The 26,612-nt window shown below is 38.9% G+C and overlaps 1 protein-coding gene across 4 annotated transcripts in view; it reads left to right on the top strand.

Moving 5' to 3' along the window:
* LAMA4 (laminin subunit alpha 4) overlaps positions 1-26,612 on the top strand; it is a 131,709-nt gene that overhangs the window by 63,089 nt on the left and 42,008 nt on the right. For all 4 annotated transcript variants that reach the window (XM_081044882.1, XM_081044880.1, XM_081044881.1 and 1 more), the window contains 6 exons: positions 1,565-1,675; positions 8,254-8,365; positions 11,074-11,241; positions 14,907-15,100; positions 19,665-19,781; positions 23,357-23,505. In XM_081044882.1, the coding sequence (XP_080901008.1) occupies positions 1,565-1,675; positions 8,254-8,365; positions 11,074-11,241; positions 14,907-15,100; positions 19,665-19,781; positions 23,357-23,505 (851 nt within the window). The remainder of the gene's footprint in view (positions 1-1,564; positions 1,676-8,253; positions 8,366-11,073; positions 11,242-14,906; positions 15,101-19,664; positions 19,782-23,356; positions 23,506-26,612) is intronic.

Below are 26,612 nucleotides of genomic sequence, written 5' to 3' on the forward strand. Positions count from 1 at the left end.
TACATTGGTTATTCAAGTAATTACCACAAACTTACCATTAACTTAGCCTCAATTTGCAATGTTTTGAGTAGTCTCTCTACAAACTTCTCTCTCTCTCTCTCTCTCTCGCTCTGGCTCTCGCTCTGGCCCTCGCTCTGGCTCTCGCTCTCACTCTTCCTCCCCTCTCCTGCCCTTACCTTTCCTACTCACTGTCATATTTTTTCTCATATTCCCACACTCACACACACTCAAGCATACACTATACTCACATGCTCTGTTTCTCCTCATAAGTCTAGTGGTTAATCTCTAATAAACAAGTTAACGGCAAGCAACAGTCAAAACTAGAAGACTATAACAGTGCTTATATATCTAAGTTTTAAGAGGTGTTTTTTTCTTCCCTCTAAATTATGGGTTTCTATCACAACCAACAGATATTTTTAGAAACAATAATAATTATCTGAAAGGACAATCGAATTAATACCAGCACACTTTATTTACTTTGTTAATCAATTTAGCATAATAGTTAAGAGGACAAACTTTGAATCCAGATTTTTTGCATTCAAATCCCAGTTCTGACACTATGTGACCTTGAGTAAGTTATTTTAACCTCTTTATTCTTCATTTTCCTCATCTGAAATTGAGGATAATTATTGTACCATGTCATCAGTAGTTGAAAGAATTCAGTGATGTAGAATGTAGAACATGTTGAACAGATAGAATAGTATGTATGTATGTATGTATGTATGTATGTATGTATGTATGTAAGTGCTCATACTCTACTTTTCGAAGGTACAAATGACATCCACATATATTGGCCAAATATGCAAAGTGCAAAACAAAACAAAAATCACAAAATTAGAGAACTGGATGAAATCTTAATGAGCATTCTACTCCAAACTTAGAAATCATTCTTGTTCAAAAGCATCTGTTTGGACACGTGAAGTCATTAATTCTCAGAGGAATTACCCAGACTCAGACCTCTCAGTACCACTTGAATCTTCTTTCCCCAACAGCACAACTTTAAGATAGGTATAACTGTAGCTGACAGGAAGCCAGAGCCAAGATTGAACAGCTTTCTCCAAAGTAATCCAAGTAAAGCCTCCTTTGGACCAAACTCCTCATAAATGGCAAAGAAAGGGGCCAATGGTCTGAAATAAAAAGAATTGCTCTCCTTATACCAAAAAAAAGAAAGGAAAATAAATTTCTAAACTCCATTTACATTGATCTGGGTGGGTTGATCATTTCTTCAAGGCCTTCCAAAACTGACATTTTAAAGCTCAGACATCAGTCTATATTGTGCCTTTGTGCAAATTAGGAAAAGGTGCCCTTTCCCCTGAGCCAGCTTACACAGACCAGGGTCTCTGCCTGACGAGCAGAGCTCGCAGAATTTCAGCTCCTATGGCTGGTGGAACCCTCTTGCAGACCCCAACCTTTATAACAGCTTGCAGCAGCATGTGGACCCCACTATTTTGGGAACAGTGGCTCACATTTTACTATGAGTCATCTTACACTAGAAGAGTGTTATGTATATTTTTATAAACCTGTATACATCTACTGATTATTTTCAACACATTTTTTTCCACAGACAAAATTGTCAGAAAGAGAAAACCAGTATGTCCTAAGAAAGATACAAATCAACAATGCTGAGAACACAATGAAAAGCCTTCTGTCGGATGTGGACGAATTAGCTGAAAGGGTATGTAATTCAGTTTCTGGGACTGCCTTCAGAGAAAGGATTTATCAGGTGTAAGCCTAGCTAGTCACAAACAACTGAGGCTTAACACAGTCCAGAAGAAATGCAGTAACCCAAGTACCTTAAAATAACTCAAGGGAAGATCTGTGGAGAAAAATTAATATGTTCAGTCTCTATTGTTTCTTGCTGTTTGGTTTCCTTGAAAAACTGTTTATGGGAAACTTTCATTGTATTTACTGCTGGTTAACATGGTTGATATGGGTTACAATTAAGATAGTCAGTAAGTTGTTTGCTTTAGCATTTTATGGCTAAGAGCTACAGAGCATCCATATATAAGCTTTATTATATAGAATATAAAACTTAAATATTATATAAATGATGCATTAAATAATAAAAGGAAAGAAGAGGACTTGTGCTGAGAAAACAATTCTGCAATGTAGCATGGGTAAAAAATCACTTTTGACCCTCACCTTATCCCATATACTAAAATAAAATTCCAGACAGACTACTAACATTATGAACTTTTGAAGTTCTTTTCAAAAACAATTCCTATTTTCTACAAAAATAAAGTTTAAAATAACTCTGATAATCTCTTTTGATCTTGGAGCTCTTAAACTTTTAAGAAATGAAGCTTCTAAAACTATGAATTACTCTAGTTGGACCCTTGAAAGATTCAGCTACTTCGAAATGCATTTGAAAATTGTGTCTTTCATTCCCATGTAATGGTGCATATTAATCCAACCACAAACGTATGACGAACAATAAGATTCCTTAAGGTGCAAAGGAGATACCAAGAAAGAAATCTTTGGGAGAAACTCATTATTTCACTTCGGTGTCGTAGTTGGAACTTGCCAAAAGTGTCTCAATTGTTGAGAAAATATTTTCACCGTAATTAGTTTCTCCCATAGCTCAGAGTTACTGATCATTTTGTTGTACTGTTTTCCCACTTTTGATATAAGTTAAGCAGGCTTTCATAAAGAAGACATAATGCAAGCTTGAAAATAACATCAGTAGAAAAGGCTCCTGGACAACAAGAACACACCACCAAAGCAGAAGGTTCATGATAAAGCTCCTGGAATGTTCACCCAGCTGATTCCATTGAGTCTTACCAAAAATAAAGTTATTCACTACAACAGTTCTGATGTTGCAAGAACCTGCTGAAACTTTTCAAAACAAATGCCCAGAGTTGGTCTTAAGGATTTCTCAAGCATCCTTCAAGCCCTTAGTCCATGATTGATTCTTAGAAGGATTCTAAACAATCTTTGTCTTAGAAATCCTTCTATCAAGAAAGAATTAATGTTTGGCCTTAAATAGAATGAAGGGTTTTACTGTAGGTCCCCACAGTGATAAAAATCACAGTAATGATGCCCCTTGAACTTGAAAATACCTCTGTATGCAAATTACGTATCACATGAATCTCATGTGACCCCAATCTTACAATTTACATTATCCTGAAGTTATTGGTTTTGTCCCAACCTCTATTTCCAAGTTCTCTAGTACCCTTTTCGGAAAGCCTACAGCCCTTTTCCACCCCCTACTTCTGGGAATCCCTAAAGCACGCTCGTGCATTTCTGTTCACAAATAACCACTGTTCAAAGGGGCCTCACTTTTGCCACTACTGATCACGCCTGTACTGAAAGTGCCAAAGACTATGTTCACAAAGTCACCATGCTAAAAGCAGTATGGTGCTAGGCTACAAGCAAAAGTGGAAATAGTGGTCTTCTCCAATTCTCAGAGCTGCCCCTTGCAATCTGGATCTTGACGATACTCCGAGGAACCCCAAGTCACACAGCACAGTCTCCAAAGGATAACTCAGGAAAGTGCTACACCATCCCCTCCATATTTCCATCTCCCCCATCTCCTCTATTTCCTCCCTACTCCTTCAGCCACGGCAAAAGCTTCCTGCATATCAATGCATCCAAAAAGATCTTTAGGATTGGAAGGAAAGTAGGTCATCTCCACACATCAAAATCACGGGAGCCTCGAGATTTCCGGTCAAAGTGGCACAATAGGTAAACCTGTGTTTACCTTCTCTCGGGACCACATCAGTTACAGTTGTAACTGTACAGTTGTGGTTCAGTTGAACCACAGAACAACCATTACTGAGAATCTCACCTGAAGTCTAGCTGAACCAAAGCCGTACAAATACGAACATACAGAATAAACCACCTCAAGACCAGGAGGAACAAGCTGGTCCCACACCTGATTTTGACCATCAAAGATCAAGAGGGATATCTCAGCTGTGGAGGTGCCCACTTAGAAGCAAGGGGTCCCAGTCCCTCCCCAGCCCAGGATTTCAGTACTGGGGAGAGAAGTCCCATTACTCTGGCTGTGAAAACCAGCAGAGGTTGTGGCTGAGTGAGCTGGAGAGAGGCTGCACTTTCGGGTGCTCCTCTTTAAGAGACCGTGCATGAACTTCCTTGCTGATGGACTCACTCACTCTGAGCTCCAGTGCTGGGGAAGCAGCTTGAAAGGTGCCAGGGACATATGGGGAGGAACTGAGTTGTCTATCTTCAGGATTAAGGCTGGAGGGGCAGCTTTCTCCCAGACAGAGAAACTAGAGGAAGCCATGTTTCTTGATTGAGCCCTCCCCTTCATTATGTGCAGCTGCACACAAATGCCATATTTGAGTCTCTATCAATATGGCTATCACTTTTCGTCTGTCCCACCCTAGTGATTCCCTGAGACCATGCTCCACCCAACTTTGGGGCACACCCAAGCCCCTTCCAGTGGCTTTCCATATAAATAGCCTGCTTTGGTTCATGCTGTGGACTTTCCTAAAATCTCTCAAGGGTTCACAAAACCCAAATAAGAAGCATCTGGCTTCCATGTGTCCTATATTGCTGGCTGAGTAGCCCTAATCCTGGCACTAGAGACAGCCGGCCTTGGTTCATAGCTTGGCCTTTCAAGGTAACTCCAAGTACAGTGTGAGCAGTGGGCATCTCTGAATTGCTTTGTGGCTCATGCCAAGTGGCAGGGCACAGACTGCTACTGAACTTGATCTGCAGTAGGTCTCCCAGGAGGCCCCAGTGCTGGCAAGCCCAGTGGCCAGCTTTGGACTGGGCTGGAGCATCACCCAGCCACTTCCAAGGATGACACACCCAAAGGGCAGTCTGGGCAGGCACCAGAGTCCTGCTAAAGTGAACCCTGCTCTGTAATGTCAGTCCCTAAGTTACAGGAGTCTCTGTTCGTCTTGCCAACACAGTGAAGAATAAAAGGTCAACAAGCTGATTAATATGCAAGCAGGTTTTATTAGTGATATGTTCTCAGAGATGAAAACCAGCCTAGCCAAAATGGGAGAGAGAGGCATAGGCCAGGTGGAGTGTGTGTGTGTGGGGGGGGGGGAGAATAGGTGAGAGCGCAGGAGAGGGGGTGAGGGGAGAGGAAGAAGGAGTGAGGGAGAGGGAGAGGGGGAAAGGTGAGAGGGACAGAAAGAGGGAGCAAGAGGGCAAGAGGGTGAGAGAAAAAAAGGAGACTTCGGTCCCTTCTCCCAAGGATTTATAGTTTGCTGGGTGGGGTAAGTTACATATTGATTTGGTGGGAAAAGGTGGTGCATGCTCTTCCACAGGAGGGCATGATCTCCTAAGATGGGTAGAGGTCTGTTGACTCGGATCCTTATCTTGCTCCAGACCACCTCTTGTCATCTGTTGTTGTAAAAACAGATGCGTGGCTGGAGGCAGTTAATCAAAGCTATTTGTGAGCTTTCTCTATAGGCACTATTGACCCCCTCCCAGCCCTCCTCCTTCTCCTACATTTTCTAACTTCTACCTAACACCTGCATAATAGTTTTTCCACTGTAGTCAGACCCAGTCCTCATAAAAAGTCAGCCTAAGGGTCAATCCCTCCCATTGATATGCAAACAGCAATCAAGTTTCAACAACAGGAGGGCACACACAACCCACACAATGGACACACCTGGAGCACCCAGCTCTGGTGACCAAGGAGACTACCCCACTAGGTACCACAGGACACCTACTACATAAGGCCACTCTACTAAGGCCAGGAAATACAGCAGCCCTAGATGGAAACAAACACAAGGAGGCAGCCAAAATGGGGAGACAAAGAAACATGTCCCAAATAAAAGAAAAGAATAAAGCTCCAGAAAAAGAACTAAACAAAATGGAGATAAGCAATCTACCAGACCCAGAGTTCTAAACACTGGTTGTAAAGATGCCCAGTGATCTCAGGGAGAACTTCAACAAAGAGATAGAAAACATAAAAAATAACCAGGCAAAAATAAAAACTACAATAACTGAAATGAAGAATACATTAGAAGGAATCAACAGTAGATTAGATGAAGCAGAGGACTGAATTAGCGATTTAGAAGATAAGATGCAAAAACACCCAATCAGAACAGCAAAAAAGAAAAAAATATCCAAAAAAATGAGGAGAGTTTAAGGGATCTCTGGGACAACATCAAGCATACCAACATTTGCATCATAGGAGTACCAGAAGGAGAAGAGGGAGAGCAAGGAATTGATAACCTATTTGAAAAAATATTGACTAAAAGCTTCCCTAACCTGGCAAAGGAAATAGATAAACAGAGGGTGTCGAAAAAAAAAGAAAAAAGGACATATGTTTTAAGAAAGGAAAACTGTATTAAAATTGTAATGATATATACCTATAAAAAAAAGATGAATACAAGTCATATTGGACTTCTGCAATTACAAGAAGTGCTCAACGTGGTTACCATCAGAATCCAGACACTTCTGATTACAGAGAACTACTGTTTGAGCAACGTTGACCGAAGTGTCCACTTGTATACATTTTTTGGCACCCCAGTATAAGCCCAGGAAACACAGAGAGTCCTAAACAAGATGAACCCAAAGAGGCCCACACCAAGACACATCATAATTAAAATGCCAAGAGTTAAAGATAAAGAGAGAACCTTAAAAGCAGCAAGAGAAAGCAGTTAGTTACCTACAAGAGAGCTCCGATAAGACTATCAGCTGATTTCTCAACAGAAACATTGCAGGCCTGAAGGAATTGGCAGGAAATATTCAAAGTGATGAAAACCAAGGACCTACAACCAAGATTACTCAGCAAAGCTATCATTTAAAATCAAAGGACATATATAGATCAGTTTACTAGATCGAAAATCAACTTGTTAAAATTTTTTAGTGTTTTAAATGATTGTGTCCATATTTTTTAAAAGTGGGGAGGGGTGACATCAAGAATAAGATTCAGCTGATTTTGTGCATCATCTAATTTTAATATGACCACAAATTTTGTTTCTCTGGAAAACATTAGAATAAACCAAGAGGAATACAAGAATTGGATGAAGGAACACAATGACTCAGAATGCAACCCCCTTTCAGAGAGCCCAGTGTTTAGGAAAAGGACTGATTGCAGCACAGGGAGCTTTGTATGGAGGGGTCTTCGGAATTGCCTGATGAAGAGCCCCTAGGGCTTGTGTTTGCTATGATATCATTTGTCTTCCTTGATGAAAGACCACTTGCTTAGGTTTGCCTGGGAAGTATAAAAACATTCCAGGTAAAATCATGGTATAATTCTCCAGCTAGAACACTGAATGAAAAGAGAAAAGTTTGAAAGAGCCAGGCACTTCTCTGTCCCAAGAAAACTGTGCAATGGGTGTACCAGCACTCCTCATGACAGATCACCCTGCAGTCCACTCAGGTACTGCAGCACTGTGTGACAGAGCCGAGCAAAAACAGCACCAGGTGAGGCAAGTGGGCATCTACCAAATGCCAGACTGAAGAAGTTCTCCTCTTAAATATAACCCCTGAGTCAATCTTTCTAATTCCAAAAGGAAGTACACATTCCGCATGCCGTGTGTATAGGCCAATGTCCTGGCTTGAGACATTTCTTAGATCTGCTTCTGTCCTTACACACAGAATTGCACACGTACACATGCACCCACACACATCCTTACTTCAGAAGTCACATTTAGCTTGGGATTTCATTTTGACAACTACTCTGTGAGATCTCTGAAACAGAAGCTCCCAAGTTGAAAGAATGGAGTCAACTTCTCAAAGAAGAGCTCCATGCACTCTAAGCCAAATCCGCCTCAGCAGTTATTTGTACACAAGTGCCAATAGTGTTGATGAGAATTTGGAGTGCAACCCTGCAAACAGCATTTAGCCCAGTGAGCATAATCCTTTCAATCTCTGTGGTAATTCAGTTTCAGCAGTGGTTGGACCACCCAGGAGCCACCGGATGCATGGAGCATTTCAAGATCTGCCTACTTTCTTGACAAATTTCCCTGTGAACCTTTAAGCTCTTTAGTTAGCACAATGTCAAACTGATCTGCAGACATGGGTAACTTCCTAGTCTGGCATCTTGAGATACAGTAAAAATTCAAAGTGTAAATTACCTGTGAAAGGCAGTTGGTCTGGAATGAACTGTGATTGATGGCATAGAAATGGCATCATAGCTTTCTGTAATTCGAAAGCTGGTCATCACATCAGCCTTCATGCATGGTTTCTGGGACCGCTTTATATGTTACAGAACTTTCCCATGCCAGGGAAATTTATGTTTATGGAATACATTATGCCTACATACACACGTACAACATTCCCTTCTCGTAAATTTAATCTGGTGTTTATATGGATTATTTATAGGAAAGTCAAGCTTTAAGAAAGAGCCATCTGGCTCAGAAGGAAAGCATGGATACCATTAACCACGCAACTCAGCTCGTAGAGCAAGCCCACAATATGAGGGATACAATCCAAGGTAAATATATTCTGTTCTGATTCAGCTTAACGGAAAGGAATCATTCCTGTTATTAACATCAATACAAAATAATAGCTACTGTTAGTGCTTACAATGTGCCAGAAACAGTTATTAGAGTGTTATAGGTTTGACCTCATGAGGTCTGAATTTCAAGTTTGTTTATCTGAAATTTCTGAGCACTCATCCCTACTTACGATCAGTTGCTTTTCAAGAATAAATGTACAGAATCACTCCCTTTCCAGGCCTTTCACGGAAATGGAATACCAAAGTATATTTCCAGTAAAGGAAATTGCATGCATGTCTCTAAAATGTAACAGTTGATTAGGAGTCACATTTTTCTCAATTATTTGCAGTGAAAATATTGCTTTTAGAGTGGCAGTGCACCGTCCACTAATTCAAATTGTCCTGAGTTGTTCCTACGATGCTCTTTCCCAAAAACCAGGCAGGCAACTTGCTCTGGTCCCCGATTCAAAAGAAAAGCAGGGAAGTGGCAAATATGAGATTTCTTTGTCCTAAAATATTGTGGTAGATTTTACCTTCCCCTTTGAAGGTTTACTTGTTAGTGCTCTAACCTCTGGTAAGTGCAGACTGCATTTTAAAGACTTAATAACGCATTGAAAATCAGCTTTCATTTACCAACAGAAAGCAAGTCATTTTGTTTGTTCTAAGATAAAGAGGAATTCCTTGGGTTGCAGTCTGCTAAGATACAGTATGTGTGTCTTTCCATAGTTTTTATTATCCTATATATAAAGAGGTGGGTGACAACACCAAGTGCATCTCAGGGCACAGTGGCAATAAAGGGACTCACATTGGGAGATTCATATCTTTATATTGAGGTATTGGGAGCATATTCCAAGAAAAGGGATATACCAAGCCAAGATTAATCAATTGCTGTATTTCCTTTGGTGCCTATAATATACAATAAAAACAAATGGCATGCATTGGAAACACTTCCCACTCTCATCTTCATTACTGCTTGCTTTTGCATCTACCAATAAAATATTATTTTTCTATAACATTTTAGGGTTACTATTGATTTTTTTCAAAAAGTGAAATTGCTGAGCTCATCTAATTAAGAAATAAATGACCCTCTAGGCAGCAAATAAAGCCAGCATCCTAGTAAGCCATTCAGAGAAAATAATTCACCTTTGCTGTTGCAACTCAAATTTTCTAAAGTGTTTCATTAGGAAAGATTCTAAACCCTCTTTTTTGATTTAAATTTTTAAAAAGATGAAGAAAAATTACAAAAGAAGTGCAAATGGGAAACAATAATTTACATTAGTTTTTACCTTATAATAATGGATGAACAATCTTAAAACACCAAAGGCACATGTTTTTGTCTGCATTTCCTTCTTCTAATCTAGGCATGGTTAAAATAAAACAGATCAAAATTGTAAATGTAATATTTGCATCAAAATGTCAAAGAATTCAACTATGCAAGTGCTAGTTCTAAAGAAAAAAATATATATGTTTAGTTTATTTCAGGAGTTAGTATTTTAGACTTTACTTGAAAAGTGAATGTTTAATCTCTTCATAAGTTTGCAGGTTTTTTAGCATATCTTGGTGTCCCTATAATTTATTTATAGCATTAAAAACCTCTTCCCTCCTTTATCTCCTTTCTTTCACAATTCAGGAATCCTGCACAACACCAATAGTGTGTCATCACTTATTCCCAACCATCTCTAAAATAACTATGGGTGACCTTCAAGCTGTTAGCCAAATAAAATACAAGCCCTTATTTGGTATGATTTATATGACACCATTGTTTGTTTACCCATCTTGTCTGGCCAATTGCATAGATCATAGTAAACCATAGACACACAATTTCATTTATGCCAGGAAGATAAAATGCTTCTTTCCGGAGCTACCTAGGCCATGGTGGCAATTACATAACTTTTATCTGACCATAGGTAATAGAAAGAGAGAGTCGGAGAACTACTCAGCTTTGCTAGTATTTAGAAAACTCATCTAATCCCTTTGAGCTCAGCAGTCCCCACAATTCTAACAGTCTCCATCCTACTTATGAACATTGGGTGAAAATGACCCAGAGTCATAATGGCACAATCTCGACAAGCTGTCATATTACAGAAGGCAAATAGCAACTGCAAAAAAAACCAGTATATATTATATTAATGAGAAAAAACTTACACACCTTCATATTTAGTCTGTAATACAATCTGAAAGACTGACTTGAACAACTACAGATATGAATATTCTCATTTTGGTTTAGAGCTTTGGTAAATCCTTGGCTAAAGCACAATTAATATCTCCAATGCTTCCTACATATAACAGGAGATACCTCAGAACATTTTTTCCAGTTATGTATATAAAAGATTGATCAAAGACCCCAGATTTGTTGTCTTAAATATTTTGTTTTTGAATCACTATGGAAACCAGACACAGCTAAAATCAGGTCAGTATTAAATCCCATTCCCATTCTGAAGACACCAAATGGGAAGCAAAGAAGAGTGATTTCCTCGGTTTTACTTCCTCCTGGAGTAGATGATGAATTCGGATGCCGACATCAGTATTTGCAGCATGTATTTGCAGTATTTGCATCATTATGCTCTCTTCCAATGAGTCTCTTCTTTCTATTTTAGGACCAGCCCTGCTCTTTGCCTTCACTCACCTGTGTTTTCAGTGGCATCACTGTAAAATGCCCAGTCATCTCTCCTTGCTACCTTCTCTCATCATTTCCTTCCTTTCAGAGATCAACAAAAAGATGCTGTATTATGGGGAGGAACAGGAACTTAGCCCTGAGGAAATCTCTGAGAAGTTGGTGTTGGCCCAGAAGATGCTTGAGGAGATTAGAAGCCGTCAACCATTCTTCACTCAACGGGAGCTTGTGGATGAGGAGGCAGATGAAGCCCATGAACGTAGGTGTATTCAACTCCTAGAGCCCAGCACATGTCTGCTTTCTTTGTGGGTCCAGGAGAGGACACTGAGTCATCAGACATTTGGTCAAGGCAACCAATTCCCAATATTGAGAGATATTTAGAACTTACCTGTAGCCTCAGGGAATCATTTAGCACAACTTGACTATATGACCAAGATTTTTAGATCCATCCTTAAGCTTTTGAGATAGCTGAGATTCCACAAGGAATCTGACTTTTATTCCTGAGGAGAAGAAATAGGGACTTAGCTATTGGTGAAAACATATAAAATGGGGACAGAAGGATAATGGGAAGCAGTTCCCAGAACTACAGTAAGGGAAATTATATGGAGAAGTCAGTAAAGCTACAAGCCCAGCAACACTGATGTTCTGAGGTCCATGAATGACTTATAACCTCAATAGGAATTAACATTTCCTTTAATGATGCATGTAGACATCAAATAAAATAGTGTTAGCAAACCTCTGAGTTGGTCTCTGGATCAGTTATCTACTACTGTCTGACAATCTATTCAAACATATTCATTTAAAACAATAACATGGGGGTTTTTTATCATGATTTTATGAGTTGGTAATCTGGGCTGGACTCAACCTGGACAGCTCATCTCTGTTCACATGGTTGAGCTCACTCACGTATCTAAGGTCTTAGCTAAGATGACTGGGCTTCTCCCTCCACGGCTTACCCTCAAGGAAACTAACCCAGGCTTGTTCACATGGTGGCTGCCTCTAAGAGTGCAAGAATGGAAAGTGTCAGTTCTCTTTAGGCCTAGTCTTGGAATTCAACAATGTCATATCCATTGTATTGGTCAAGACTAGCCAGATTCAAGGCGTGAGGAAATAGACTCCACTCTTTTTTTTTTTTTAATGGATCAAATCCAAGATTTAATATTGATTAATTAAAACATATAAAAAGATTACAAGTTGTTTTGATTATGAAACCATATAAAATCTCTTTTTTTAATTTATTTATTGGGGTGACAATTGTTAATGAAATTACATAATTTCAGGTGTACAATTCTGTATTACATCATCTATAAATCCCATTGTGTTCACCACCCAGTCAGTTCTCCTTCCATCATCATATATTTGATCCCCCTTACCCTCATCTCCCTCCCCCCACCCCCCTCACCCTCTGGTAACCACTAAACTATTGTCTGTGTCTATGAGTTTTTGTTTCTCATTTGTTTGTCTTGCTCTTTTGTTGTTTTTGCTTTATATACCACATATCAGTGAAATCCTAGGGTTCTCTGCTTTTTCTGTCTGACTTATTTCGCTTAGCATTATACTCTCAAGATCCATCCATATTGTCACAAATGTTCCTATATCATCTTTCCTTACCGCCGAATAGTATTCCATTGTGTATCTATACCACAACTTCTTTATCCATTCATATATCGAAGGACATTTTGGTTGTTTCCATGTCTTGGCCACCATAAACAAAGCTGCAATGAACATTGGAGCACACGTGTCTTTATGTATAAATGATTTCAAATTCTTTGGGTAGATACCCAGGAGAGGGATTGCTGGGTCATATGGTAATTCTATTTGTAATTTTTTGAGGAACCTCCACACTGCCTTCCATAGCGGCTGCACCAGTCTGCATTCCCACCAACAGTGTATGAGGGTTCCTTTTTCTCCACAGCCTCTCCAACACTTGTTGCTATTTGTCTTGTTGATGATAGCCATTCTCACTGGGGTGAGGTGATATCTCATTGTGGTTTTTATTTGCATTTCTCTGATGATTAGTGATGTTGAGCATTTTTTCATATGTCTATTTGACATTTGTAAGTCCTCTTTGGAGAAATGTCTCTTCAGGTCCTCTGCCCATTTTTCAATTGGGTTGTTTGGTTTTTTGTTGTTGAGTTTCATGAGTTCCTTGTATATTTTGGATATTAGACCCTTATCGGAGGAACTGTTTGCAAAAATCTTCTCCCATTCAGTTGGTTGCCTCTTTATTTTGTCGATGGTTTATTTTGCTGTGCAGAAACTTTTAAGTTTCATATAGTCCCATTTTTTTATTTTAGCTTTTACTTCCATTGCCTTTAGAGTCAAATTCATAAAATGCTCTTTGAACCCAAGGTCCATAAGTTTAGTACCTATGTTTTCTTCTATGCAGTTTATTGTGTCAGGTCTTATGCTTAAGTCTTTGATCCATTTTGAATTAATTTTGATACATGGTGACAGATAGCAGTCCAGTTTCATTCTTTTGCACGTGGCTATCCAATTCTCCCAGCACCATTTATTGAAGAGGCTGTCTTTCCTCCATTGTATGTTTTTAGCTTCTTTGAATAGACTCCACTCTTGATGGGAAGAGTTGCAAAGCATTTGTGTCCATTTTAATCTACACAGTGAACAAAAGAAGCCACAGGTTTGCATATCATATTTTAGTTGTTGCTGTTATCTCAAAACATTAAGTTCATCAATAATTCAAAATTATAGTAGTTATTAGTCCCACCTTTAAGTCTTGTTATTTAATACATTAATAAAGAAGCACATATGTTATTATAGTAACAATTTATTTTTTAATATATTGATCTCCATTTTAATTCTGTGCATTTTAGGCTATGCATTTAAAACACATTATAATAAGGGGTCTGAAGGTTTCACTAGATTGCAAAGGGGCCCGTAGCATGAAAAGGGTAAGGAAGACCTGTACAAGATCATTTTCCTACAATTATCACTATCAACTTCTGCTAACAATTAATGTGAACACTCTAGAAGAGGAATATTCTTGATGTAAAGTCATATTACAGTAGCAAACATATAAAGCTGTAGAGAGAGTAAGAACCAAAGAAGAATCTCGGGCCCCATCTCTGAGTCAGGATGAGGTTGGCAGTCAGGAAGGCTGGAGCTCTAATGTCACAGAGAGATGCTTCCATGTTCCCTGCCTATTTAGGAATTTAACAAGACTGCCTTGGAGAAATGGGACCAATCACATCTCCCACTTAGCAGCTTTCTGCCTAGTGAATGCATCTGCAACCACGTTCTTCACTCAGCCCTGAACTTGTATCTTCCGCTCATAGTGATGAAAGAAAATACAAAACCTGAACAAGACTGATATTCCCTGGAGGAAAAATAGAATTAAAGCACATAGCTAATGCATGTAACTTTGATCAGAGAACTAAGAGAGATAAAATGTTTAAGAATATATCATTGCCATTTAATCTGCTTTCCACCCAACATAGTGATTTAAATTTGACCTAAAGGAACTAACTGAAAAACAGTTGCCTGGAGAGAACACAGAAAATGAATGATTGTGAACATCATTTGTCAGTAACAGACAAGATAATTTCAACTATTTTTAATAGCAAAACTATCGTATGTCCAAATCCCCTTTATATGGTAAAATGAGTCATAATCTGGGTAATAATCAATATAGTATAATGACATGGTTTCCACATCAAACATAATCTCGATAAGAAAGCTAATCAATCTCTTCTTTTGGCTGACTACCATCTAGGGGCTCTGACACCTCCAAAATACTATTTTTATTTTTTTTTTACTCCAAATATAAAGCATGTGAACAATAGCTTCCATCTCTGCTGCTAAAGAAGGCATTGTCTGACAAGCTTGCATCCCGGCTAAATGCTAGATGGAATGGGAGGAGACAGGAGACGCCCAGACTGAGTTTCTGTGTACTTTTCTTCCCAGTGTTGAACCAGGCTGAGAGTTGGCAGCAGCTGTACAATGATACTCGCTCCCTGTTTCCTGTTGTCCTGGAACAGCTGGACGACTACAATGCTAAGTTGTCAGACCTCCAGGAATCACTTGACCAGGCCCTTGACCATGTCAGGGATGCGGAAGACATGAACAGAGCCACGGCAGCCAGGCAGCGGGACCACGAGGTACAGTGGACACTCTTAACTGGAAATGCGTTCCAGCCACATACAACACGAACTTATACCAAGAAGGGACAGTGGGTATCCAATTTTTAAATATTGGCATATTTAATATCCACATTTTTAAAACATTTGTACATTTTTTTGCCACTGTAATTTGCTAATGGAAATGTGTGCACCTAAAATCAGGATTAGAAAACCATTAGAATTGTTTGGTTTTTGCACTGATAAGAATGCAAGTGTTCTTGGTGCTTTTGTCTGCATGGATGGATGTGTTACTCTTGCAAGTGAGAAAATATTGAACTATTCTTCTACACCTAACATTTTTTTATACTGAGAGCACTAGAATATCAAAACAGCCCAGAACTCTGTTCCTGAAAGGATATGTGTAATTTTTGGAAAGGCATAAGAAGCAAATCTCACAGCTTGGCTGATCAGCAGCTGCAGAAATAGGGAGTCTCATTCAAGCCAAGGGCATGCAAATGCAAAGAGGTGAGGAAAATCCCAGATATGGCCATAGTTTGCAAAGGCGGTCATTCTTATGGGCCAGGATTGGTGAGTGCCCACACATAGAGGCCCAAGAACTGCTGGTACTCACATGTCTGCTTAGAGCAATGCATGTACTCACAACCACCCCCATCGAGAGGGTTCATCTGGTGGGTAGATACATGCATCTTTTGGACATACCTATAAATATTACAGCAAAAAAAAAAAATAGGAATCAACTATGAGCGAATTCATTAATTCACTTATGTTTATTTTTATTGTTGGCAGAACCAACTTAAATTGCCCTGATTTTCAATCATTGCTACATCTCAGTAAGTCATTGTAAAATATCCTAAATAAAAGTGAATTACATTTATCACCACAATTTTCTAATAGGAGCACTCCTTTAGCCAATATTTTTTAGAAGAATAATGATCAGGATAACATTCTTTGTTTAAAAAAATGCATGATTGTCTTACACAACAAAATTATCAGTGTAACACAAAATAATAATTCCTTCAAACAGATTTCAAGAGAGTTACTGGAACTCGTGCTTATCCTTGCTGTTTTCCTCTTTCCCACCTCTACATCTGTTCAACCACAGGATCCTGCCAATTTTACCATCAGAATATTTTTAGTTCTCTTTCCTCTTTTCTATTTCTCTATAACCTCCAGTTTGGGCCCTCATTTCTCAACCAAAATAGCCTCCTCCTTTTTCTCCTCTGTTCTTGCTCCCATCCAACCCATCCACTCCACCCTGCCAGAGTGTCCCACCTAAATCACTGCCAGCTACCTTTTGCTCTTATTAAAAGCCTTCATTTCCCCTTTATAACCTCCAGCAGAGCCTTTGGCACCACAGCTTGTCAACCATTTAGAGAATTGTAAAATAAGTTTTGAGGGTTGTAACCAGCATTTAAAAAAAAAAAAGCAAAAAGGAAATGAAATAGAATAGAAAATATTAAAATTCATCTATAGTAAGGGATGTTTTCATCACATTTCTGCTTTAGTTATATGTGTGTACTGGGTTGCAACATAAAATAAATTTTCACTGTAGGTCATGGTTACAAACATTTGAAAGATACTTGTCGTACATGGTAGTCAATGCTATTTCATATGGCTTGTGGGACCCTCTCTGTGGGTCCCTGCCAGCCTCCTCAGGCTCACCTTTTGCTGTTTCCCTGTTTCACACATTCAGTTCAGGCTATATCTCACTACCAGTAATCCCATCTACCTGAAAGCAGACATCTCCTTTTCTCCTTCAGGATAGTCCTAGGTACCACCTCTTCCAGGAGGCCCACCCCACTTCCAGGTTAGCAGTTTCTCCTCTCCAGCCATCCCATAATGTGCCTTGTGCTCATCTCTTTCTGTACTGTAACCCTATGTTAATGGATCTGTCTCCCCGACTCAATTTAGGTGTTTTAATTTCACAGTTTACTGTGAGACCTACAGCATACTCTAGAAAAGAATAACACCAAAATTCCAATCTTTATACAAAACCAAAAATAACCACATAATTTAATCATTTTGATGTGTGCCAACAGTAGCCACACAACTAATAATTACTTAGTATTTGTTTTACTATCCTACTCCCAACCCCAATGGGTAACAGAATGATAAAAATCTTTATCAGATGAATATAAGATCTGTATTTCAAAAGTAGGTTAAATACTATTTTTAAATTTTATTAAATTTATTGGGTGTCATTGGTTAATAAAATTATATAGCTTTCAAGTGTACAATTCTATAATACATTATCTGTATATTGCATTGCATTGTGTGCTCACCACCCAAAGTCAATCTCCTTTCATCACCATATATTTGACCCTCTACAGTTTTCTACCTTCCTTCCTTTCCCTCTGGTAACCACTGCACTGTTGTCTGTGTCTATGGGTTTTTATTTGTTTGTCTTGTTTGTTCATTTGTTGCTTTCAGTTTTATGTCCCACATATCGGTGAAATCATGATTCTCAACTTTCTGTCTGACTTATTTCCCTTAGCATGATAATCTCAAGATCCATCCATGTCATCACAAGTGGCAGTATTTCATCTTTTCTTGTGGGTGAATACTATTCCATTGTATGTATGTACCACATCTTCTTTATCCAATCACCTATCAAAGGACACTTTGGTTTTTTTCTGTCTTGCAGCACGAATAATGCTGCAATGAACATATGGGTATATATATCTTTACAAATAAATGTTTTCAAGTTTTCCAGGTAGATACCCAAAAAAGGGATTGCTGAGTCATATGGTAACTCTATTCTTGATTTTTTAAGGAACCTCCATACTGTTTTCCATAGTGACAGTACCAATTTATATTCCCACCAGCAGTGTACGAGGGTTCCTTTTTCTCCACAGCCTCTCCAACACTTTTTGTTACTTGTCTTGTTGATGATAGCCATTCTCAGTGTGGTTTTGATTTCCATTGCTTTAAAAGCACTGTTTAGAGATTCTCATAAATCAAAGCTATCCTTTCCCAGGACTGTTCCTAGCATTTTTTTTCAAGGATCAGGAAACTTTTTTTTTGGCATATGTTAAATGGATACTGAAGTGTGCAGAATAGTGTTATGTCATGTTTATAATTATTAGTTTCCAGAACGTTCTTTCGTTCAAGCTAACTATCTTTCTGTAGGAATATCTTTGTTTCAAAGCTAATTTTATTCATTCTGTCTAATGTCTATATGTGATAAGTGAGAGGAACCCTTTAATTTGAAGCATATCATTTTCCAATTACTGCAAATGAATTTATCATGCAGTACTTTTAGAACAAGTCTTTGAAGTTTACTATAACCTTAGGGTGTTAGCAGTGTTCTCTTAAGCAGACTCAGATTCACGAGCTTCCCCATGGGGTAGTATCTTAGAACTAAATAATGCCAACCTTTTTTCACCTCCCTTCCTTGTATACTTTAAAATATTGCTTTTGTGCAGAGCTGTATAACTACTTTCCCTTGTGTCGATAAGAATAATTATCTCCAGGTAGTCACAGTATGTGAAGCTTCATGGATATGAAGGGGAAATTGAATTTTTTAATGTTCTTGAATAAGATGTTCAAATAGGATTCTTTTCTGTTCCTAGACCTTTATCTCCCCTGTAGCAATGTGTTTGGAGAAGATGCGTTCCATCTTCCTTTCCGCTAAGTTGGGAAAGACTGCAGGAAGTAAGAAAGACATTAAGATAAATTTAGAAAGTCTTAATGTATGTCCTTCTATATCTAGGCTTCTATAATTATCTTTATGATATCTTAGATTATACCATAACTTATATATTTCATTTCCAATTTAAATTACTGTTTCTACAATAACTTCAACTCATTTTTACTCAGATTTTAAAATGAATCTTTTACTCTTTACTCTTATTAATGTTTTATTCTGTGCTATTTTCAAACTATGAACTTCTTTGAAGCTCCATAATATTTCTTCAGAATCACAATATCCCTGCCTCTAGAACACAAAAGCAAAGGTGGGGATTAAGGCATTCATCTGAAAATATATTAGTAACTTGGGCAATTTCCCTCCTCAAAAAATCTGAGCTTCTAACATGAGCTCTGAGTGGGAGGAAGCAACATCACAATTTTGTACTTTGATAATAGGGCCATTTTAAACTTTGAAAAGGGCATTAAGAAGGTTTTATATATGCTTTATTTCTGTCCAAATGAGTTATTTGTGCCCAAAGTTAGCACATGATAAATGCTTTTTTGAATCAATTCATTTTTCTATTATTGAAATTATAGAACCTATATACAATCTTGTATCTATAGTCCCACTTTACACTTACAGAGAAAAGAGTCTAAGGCACTCTCTAAATTGTTAACTCTTTGAGATGATGACATTAGAAGTAATACTCATAACCAAGTGCTTTGAAGCTCCCAAGGTGCTTACTTTTGTTATCTCCATATCGTAAATGAGAAAACCGGGCATCCCGTTGGTAGAATTCCCCAAAATCGCACCACAGTTAGGTGGGGGGGCTGGGATGGGAACCCAGACCTGTCTTAGTGCAAAAATGGCGAGTTGACATTGACCACCCTTCCTGATGCTTTCTCTAAAGCCACCTTCTCTTCCTCTCTTTCTTGTTCTTCCTTCCTGCAGAAACAACACGACAAAGTAAGGGAACACGTGGACGTCGTGAACACCTCCCTGAGGTTGTCTTCGGACTCTTTGACAATGCCTCGTCTGACCCTTGCAGAACTTGATGATATCATAAAGGTAAGGGTGCACGTGACTTGTTCATGTTTGTATTGATAGCAGTTTAGAAAAGCGACTCAGCATCACAGACGAATAATCGAATCCAATTCAGATCTATCCAGTTAGCTGGCCTTGTAAAACTAAGATCAGGTGCTTTCGTTGTACAGTGGCCACTAGCCATATACGGCTACTTAAATTTAAATGACTTAAAATGAAATAAAATTAAAATTTTAATGCCTCAGTCACATTAGCCATAGTTCAAGTGTTTAATAGTGCCATATATGGCCAGTGACTGCTACACTGGACAGAACAGATAATGCAGAAAGTTCTGTTGAAAGTGCAGCTAGCTCTAGTTCCATCTTACTCACTCTTTACTCATAAGTTGTGTGTTTAATAAAGCTGGCAGTCAAAATCACTAAAAGTACAAATATTCCAATCAAATACAATGAACCAACCATCATCAAATTACTTTTAGTTCACTTTTATTGCCTTCTAACAGATATCATTTTAAAGTCACCATGTCATTCATTGCCTATTTCAACACCAAGCTCCTCATCCTCTCCATTTCTACTCCCATTACTATCCTTGGTGGCATCAAAATCCAGATGGATGAGCCCACCAGCTCTCAGACCTCCAACTCACTGAACTCCTGTCCAACAAGTTTTCCTCTCATCCACCTCTGTTATCCCTCTTACAGCCATACCCGGGTTTTGTCATCGATAATGGTACCTCCGCTCAAATCCCATTTTCAAGCACCTCCTTCCCTGAGTATCATCTCTTATCTCTCACTTACTTTAGAATGCCCTCTCCAACAATTCTCTGGCCACATGGAGATCTCTTCCATTTTATTTATTCTACTCCTCTCATATCTTACCTTCCCTTCTTAAGCAGCTAAAATGATCAATAATTATTCTTTGCAAACTCCCCTAACTTCCATACTCACTTAGGCTTCTGCTATAGAATTCTAACCCCATATTCCCAGTAAACCCAAGTACCCCCAGACTCATGGCCACACCAGTGCAGCCAACATGACTGGTGGGAAACCTACCTCCCCTTCTATCAGTCTGGTAAATTTGCTTCATGCTTCACTGAAAAATTAGGAACAAAGAGAACTCCCTTATATTTCCTCCCCAAATCTGCCAACCCACCTGTATCTGTATCCAGACTTCTACCTTCTTTCCTTTCTTTTCTTTTCTTTATTTTTTTTGGGGGGGGGAAGGGCAGAGGGAGTATTTATTTGTTGTTATGTTTTTACAACTCTTTAAAAATGTGAAAAGTATTTCTAGCCAGGAGTTATATGAAAACAGGTGTCGGGCCATACTTGGCACTGGGCCAGATTAATCACTGCTCTGGATACTGAAAGGCTCAGTACTCAGTGTTGAGCCCTCTTTTCTATTTCTCTTCTCTCCCTAGTTAGTTCCACTGAATCCCATGACGTTAAAGAACAATTATATGGATGCTTTCACAATCTATACCTCTGACTCTGATACCCCCACTGAGTCCCAAATTCTTACACCCAAATGCTTCCTGGATGTTTTCAAGTAAGAACTCAACATGGTTTGTAGCAAAATTACAATTTCATCTACCACTTCAAAGTGTGATATGCATATCAAATTTAACATATTCTGAACAAAACCTACTCCTTCCCTAGTCTCCCCCACCTCAGTACGTGACATAACCCAATGGCTCAGATCAAAATTCTGAATTCATTCTTGATTGCTCCTTTCTCCTCACTCCCATTTCAGCAAGAACTGTTGGCCCTATCTCCAGACTGAATCCTGATTTCTCACCACTGCTCTCTTTTCTGTTGCTGCTCCTTAGTCTAAATCACCTCATCTCCATTGTGACCTGCCACAAGGACCTCCTACTGATCCATTTGCCTCCACTCTTGCCCCTCATGACTCATCCTCTAAGGAGTAGAAGAATAATCCTTTAAAAACATAATCAGGTCACATTATTTCTCCCATATAAAACCTCCAGTGATACTTAAAGTAAGAAACAAGCTCATTTTACCATGGCCCATGACACTAAGTGACCTGGCTCTGGCCCACCCCTTTGATCTCATACACTACTCTCTCCCAACTCACTATAATCCAGACTGTTACACTCCAACACCTCTCTATTTTTCAAACACATCATAGTTTTTCCTGCCTCAGGACCTTTGCACCTACTAACACCAAATCTTCAAATGGCTAGTGTCTTTGTGACCATTCAATCTAAGTGGTCCTCTTACCTTTAATCAGCCTCTAACCTATCTCACCTGTTGTATTTTATTCAAAATACTTTTTATTCCCTGAAATTAGCTTGCTCACTTATATAACCAGTTGTTTATTTTTTTATGTCTTCCCACCAGATGGTAAATTCCTTCAGAGACTGTTCAAAGCTATGTATTCTATCTCCTAAAAGAGTACCTGGCACATAGTAATCACACAGTAAATATTTATTAAATGATTTAACAAGTAAAGGTGAAAAGTCCATGGTATTCTTTCTGCTTATACAATTAAAAACAATTTTTTCAAAGTATTGTTTCCCAGACGACCAACCAAATGGCTGGAGTTCTAATACAGTCTCCATAAAAATAAACCCTATTGTGCCAGGAACTGTGCTACATTCTGGGAATATAAAAGTAAACATAGTTTCTGCCTTCCAGGATTGTGTGATCTGGTGAGTGTAATATTCAAGTATAAGGATTATAGTAATGAGATACGTGGATTTTATATGTATATATATATATATATATATATATATATATATATATATATATATATATACTTATATGGCCATACTGAACTCACCCTGGAGCTGTTAAAGATGGCTTTATAAAGGAAGTAATATCTGAACTGAATTTGGAAGGATGAGTAGAACTTTTCTAGATGGATTAGACAGAAAAGGAAGGTATTCTCCAGGAAAAATAATATGTGCAAGGACATGGGCCAGAAAAATTATGGAGCATTAAAACAATAATCAGTTAGTCAAGTGTGGACTATGGGATGTAGTGGGGTGATGAGTGGTGGGAAATAATGACATCGGTGAGAGAGGAGGGTCAGTTGATGAAGACATCCTAAGGAATTGGATTTGTTCCTACAAAGCAATAGCTGAGTTTGAGAAAGGAAATAACATGATCCGATTTGCTTAACAGGAAGATTACCATTCCTGCAGGATGGCAGAGAATGGATTAGAAGACTCAAAGTCTGGGTTTAGAGAGGGGAGTTAGATCGCTCAGGGAGGAAGGGGCTGAGTCAAACCCTGAGAAACACAAGCTTTTAAGGTCTCCTTCCTGGCCAGAGAACTAGGAGATCGGGAGAGAGCAACATCACACACGCTAGCTTTGTTCAGCCGTGCTTTGTTTTGTTTTCAGATCAGAGATGGCAGAGCACATCTGAGTGCTAGGGAAGCAATCGGTAGAGAAGAAGGAGTTGAAGATGCAAAAGAAATAGATAAATATCTACTTATACTATTGTAGACTCATGTGGACCAGGCCTGAAATTTACTGAACTTCACAATAAGGAAGAATACAGATTATCTTTGGATACTCGTTGGGAAAAATGTTTTAAGTTCTTCTAAATTCAATTGAATTTTTAAAACATTTTCTTCAGAACGCATCAGGAATTTATGCTGAAATAGATGGAGCCAGAAATGAACTACAGGGAAAGCTGTCCAACCTAAGTAAACTCAATCATGATTTAGTCCAAGAAGCGGTTGACCACGCACAGAACCTTCAACAAGAGGCTGATGAACTAAGCAGGTAATATCCTGATTTTAGAAATGCAAATCTCTAAGTAGGTTGAATAACTTATTTTTATTCAATTCTGCATGCCAGAGTTACTGGGATATAGTGTTAATAGGTTGGTTTGAGGTTTGGGTTTGCTTGTTTCTTTGTTTGTTGATGGTCCGTCTGAGAGCCAACCATTGTTTATTGCAATTGCTTTGGGAAGACAGTTTTTTTATTTTAAAAAAAATCTGTCAGATTGCAGACCTGTATTTGGGGGGATGGGCAGGGTCTGTTCCACAATTATTATTAGGATGACCTAATGCATTTTTCTTAGGAGCATAACTGCTGCACAAAATATTATGAAGTAAATCCGATCCCTTTACAAGGGCTAAGACTACCACCACTGCCTATTTATTTCATAGACAGCATTAGTTTTCCACACCCAACTGTCTTAAATAAAGCTGGTTGGAAGTTGACAATACAACTGATTTCTGATAAATACTCTGGACACTCCACAGTGCCCAGCAGGAACTAATTTATTTTAACACCTGTTAAGAGAAAAATCAATGGACAATTTCCTCGTAGCAGTTAGAAGAGTCACACACCTCTTGGGTACTGAATTACTGTTAATTGAAATGTACTGAAAAATTGGGATTGAATTCATGACCCTTAAATAATAGATAAATGAGATAATTATAGAGAAAGACTACAAATCTGGCAATTTGAATCAAGGATCAGTAAAGGTCAAGAACAAAATAAGAACCAATCCTAAGTTCTGCTCAAAACTTAAGTCACCTTTTTATTCCTGATTGTCAAAATTTTCAAATTTCCTGAGAAGGGGGGGATGGAGAGAGGGACAAAAATAGATGTCACATAAGGTCTTGGTGTGAGATAGTGTTATACGCAGTTTAGCGTCATACTCCCAAGAAATATGCTCTTATCAAGCCAGTACAATGGAACTTGGGTAAAATACTGCTGTGGATATTATGCTGTATTGGTAGATTATTTTTGAGGTCCATCTTCTGGCTCTCTTCATCATTCTGTTGTCATTATAATAACTGCATCCCACTGATTCGGATTCCAACATATATCTTCTCTAAATGCCACTCTGCAGCAAGCAGTGTCCTGGCATGATTCTGAGTCACCACGTGCTTTACACGAAACATGATCAGAAACATCCATCACCCTAAAGTCCCTTTGGTGTTTGGGATATTTCTGACTAATTATTTGCAGAAAGGATCCACATTTATAGATGTATTTCCTTCAAAGTATGAATATTCTTTGACATCTGCCTGCGTTCCCAGTGACTTGCATGCTGTGCCTCAAAATGAGATAAACAAGCTTCCATTTCAAGCACATTTTTATTTTGTAGATTGATGTGGAAGCTATTTTGTGCCTCGTAATAGAACAAAGTAACAAAGACTTTGTTTCAAGCTCTTTGGTACACCTTCTTACCACTCTAGCCAGCAAAATTTTAAAATGTTGATAAATATTTATAACATATCATTCCTCTTATCCCTTTCTTTTAAAACATCCACAGGGTTGGCTTTCTGAGCCATTTCTAAGAACAAGGGGTTGTGGCAAGGATCAAGTAGCAAGTTATTTGGATCAGAATTACCTCTGTGGAACAGGGCTGCATGCCCAAAGCACTTTTGCCTCAGTGGGCCCCTTCCTCCATAAAAAATTTAAAAATTATATGTCATGACTGCATTGACATAAAGACTAATATAATCATTGTTACTAGGCTCATTTTTTATTCTGATTTTTAAAAAATTAAAATAAAAACATTTTTGTGGACCCTTACTATACCTAATAGATAAATCAGCCCTGCTGCTGAGGAGCCAGAATGATGGTGGACTTGGACAAAAGAGAAGGAAATAGCCAAGGAAATACAGAGGAAGTCACTCTGAGCCTGAGAGGGCATCAGGGACTGAAACTGGACGGAGGAGGCTGAGAAACAATTGACTGAGCTTGATAGAGCAGGGCAATTTGAAGAGATGAGCCAGCGTGGGATCTGCAATGTCATATACTAGGCCACAGAGAATCTTCTAGAAGTTATTGATGAATAAAGTGATGCTAGTCATCAATGTTTGGAACTGGAAAGGAAGGTCGAACTGATGGATTTAAAACTGAACAAAACTGAGACAAAGAGTTTAGGATAAGCTGCAGAAGGGGGCGGGGGGGGTGATGGACTTTATATTATAGAGGAAGAAGTACTTGTCAATAAAATGAATTATTGAATAGTTTGAAATTCCAATTCAGGAAATAGCTCAAGTATAATAATAAACCCTGCTGTTTAATGAATGCCAGGCATGGTACCGAACATTTCACATATTTTATCCCTGTTGTACCTCACATCAATCATCTGTGGCACATATCATTGTCAGCACCTATGTGAGTGCCCAGTGCATGATGGGCACTCAGTAAATGTTAGGTGAACCTTACAGAGGCCAGAAAGGTGCAAAGGCAGAGAACATGGTGTATAGGGCAGTGGTGAGGGTAGACATGAGTGGGCCTGTGAGCTTAAGGGAGGCAGCTGGGTTTCAGGAGTGAGACAAATCTTAACAATGTGTGCCCTGGGCAAGCCACGGACCCTCTCTCAGAGATTTGCTTACTTCTATGAAAAGAGAGTAGCAATGTCTTGGGCATGGGTGGGGTAAGAATTAAAGATATAATATATGAAACACAGCTAACCCAGTATCTGCACATAGAGCTCCGTGTATGTTATTCCCCTTCTTAGGAAAAGTATGATCTGTTATATACGGTGAAGAAAAGAAAAAAATAAGATTGAATAAAAAGAGTGAAACCCGCTAATACCTAACACCACGCTGAAGTTATGCACCCTCTGTGATAGCCTTGGTTCCTTTTATGGAAAGGAAGTGCAGGGTCTCAGCTTCCACTCCCCACATAAGAACACAGGACATGGTGAGGCCACAAAGAAACACCCACGGGGCCATAGATAGAGGAGTCATACCACTATATTCTCGCTGGCGGCTGGGCTGGAGACACAGGGAGCAGGAGCCACATGATCCGCAACCTGCCGTCAGCTTCTCTGCCAAACAACCAACCTCCTAGCGTAGCCACAGCAGTTATATCAGTGGCTAATGGCTAACTGGTTACAGCTGATGGCCACCCAGCCA

The sequence above is a fragment of the Rhinolophus hipposideros genome, assembly GCF_964194185.1.
Source record: "Rhinolophus hipposideros genome assembly, chromosome: 3".
Taxonomy (NCBI): domain Eukaryota; kingdom Metazoa; phylum Chordata; class Mammalia; order Chiroptera; family Rhinolophidae; genus Rhinolophus; species Rhinolophus hipposideros.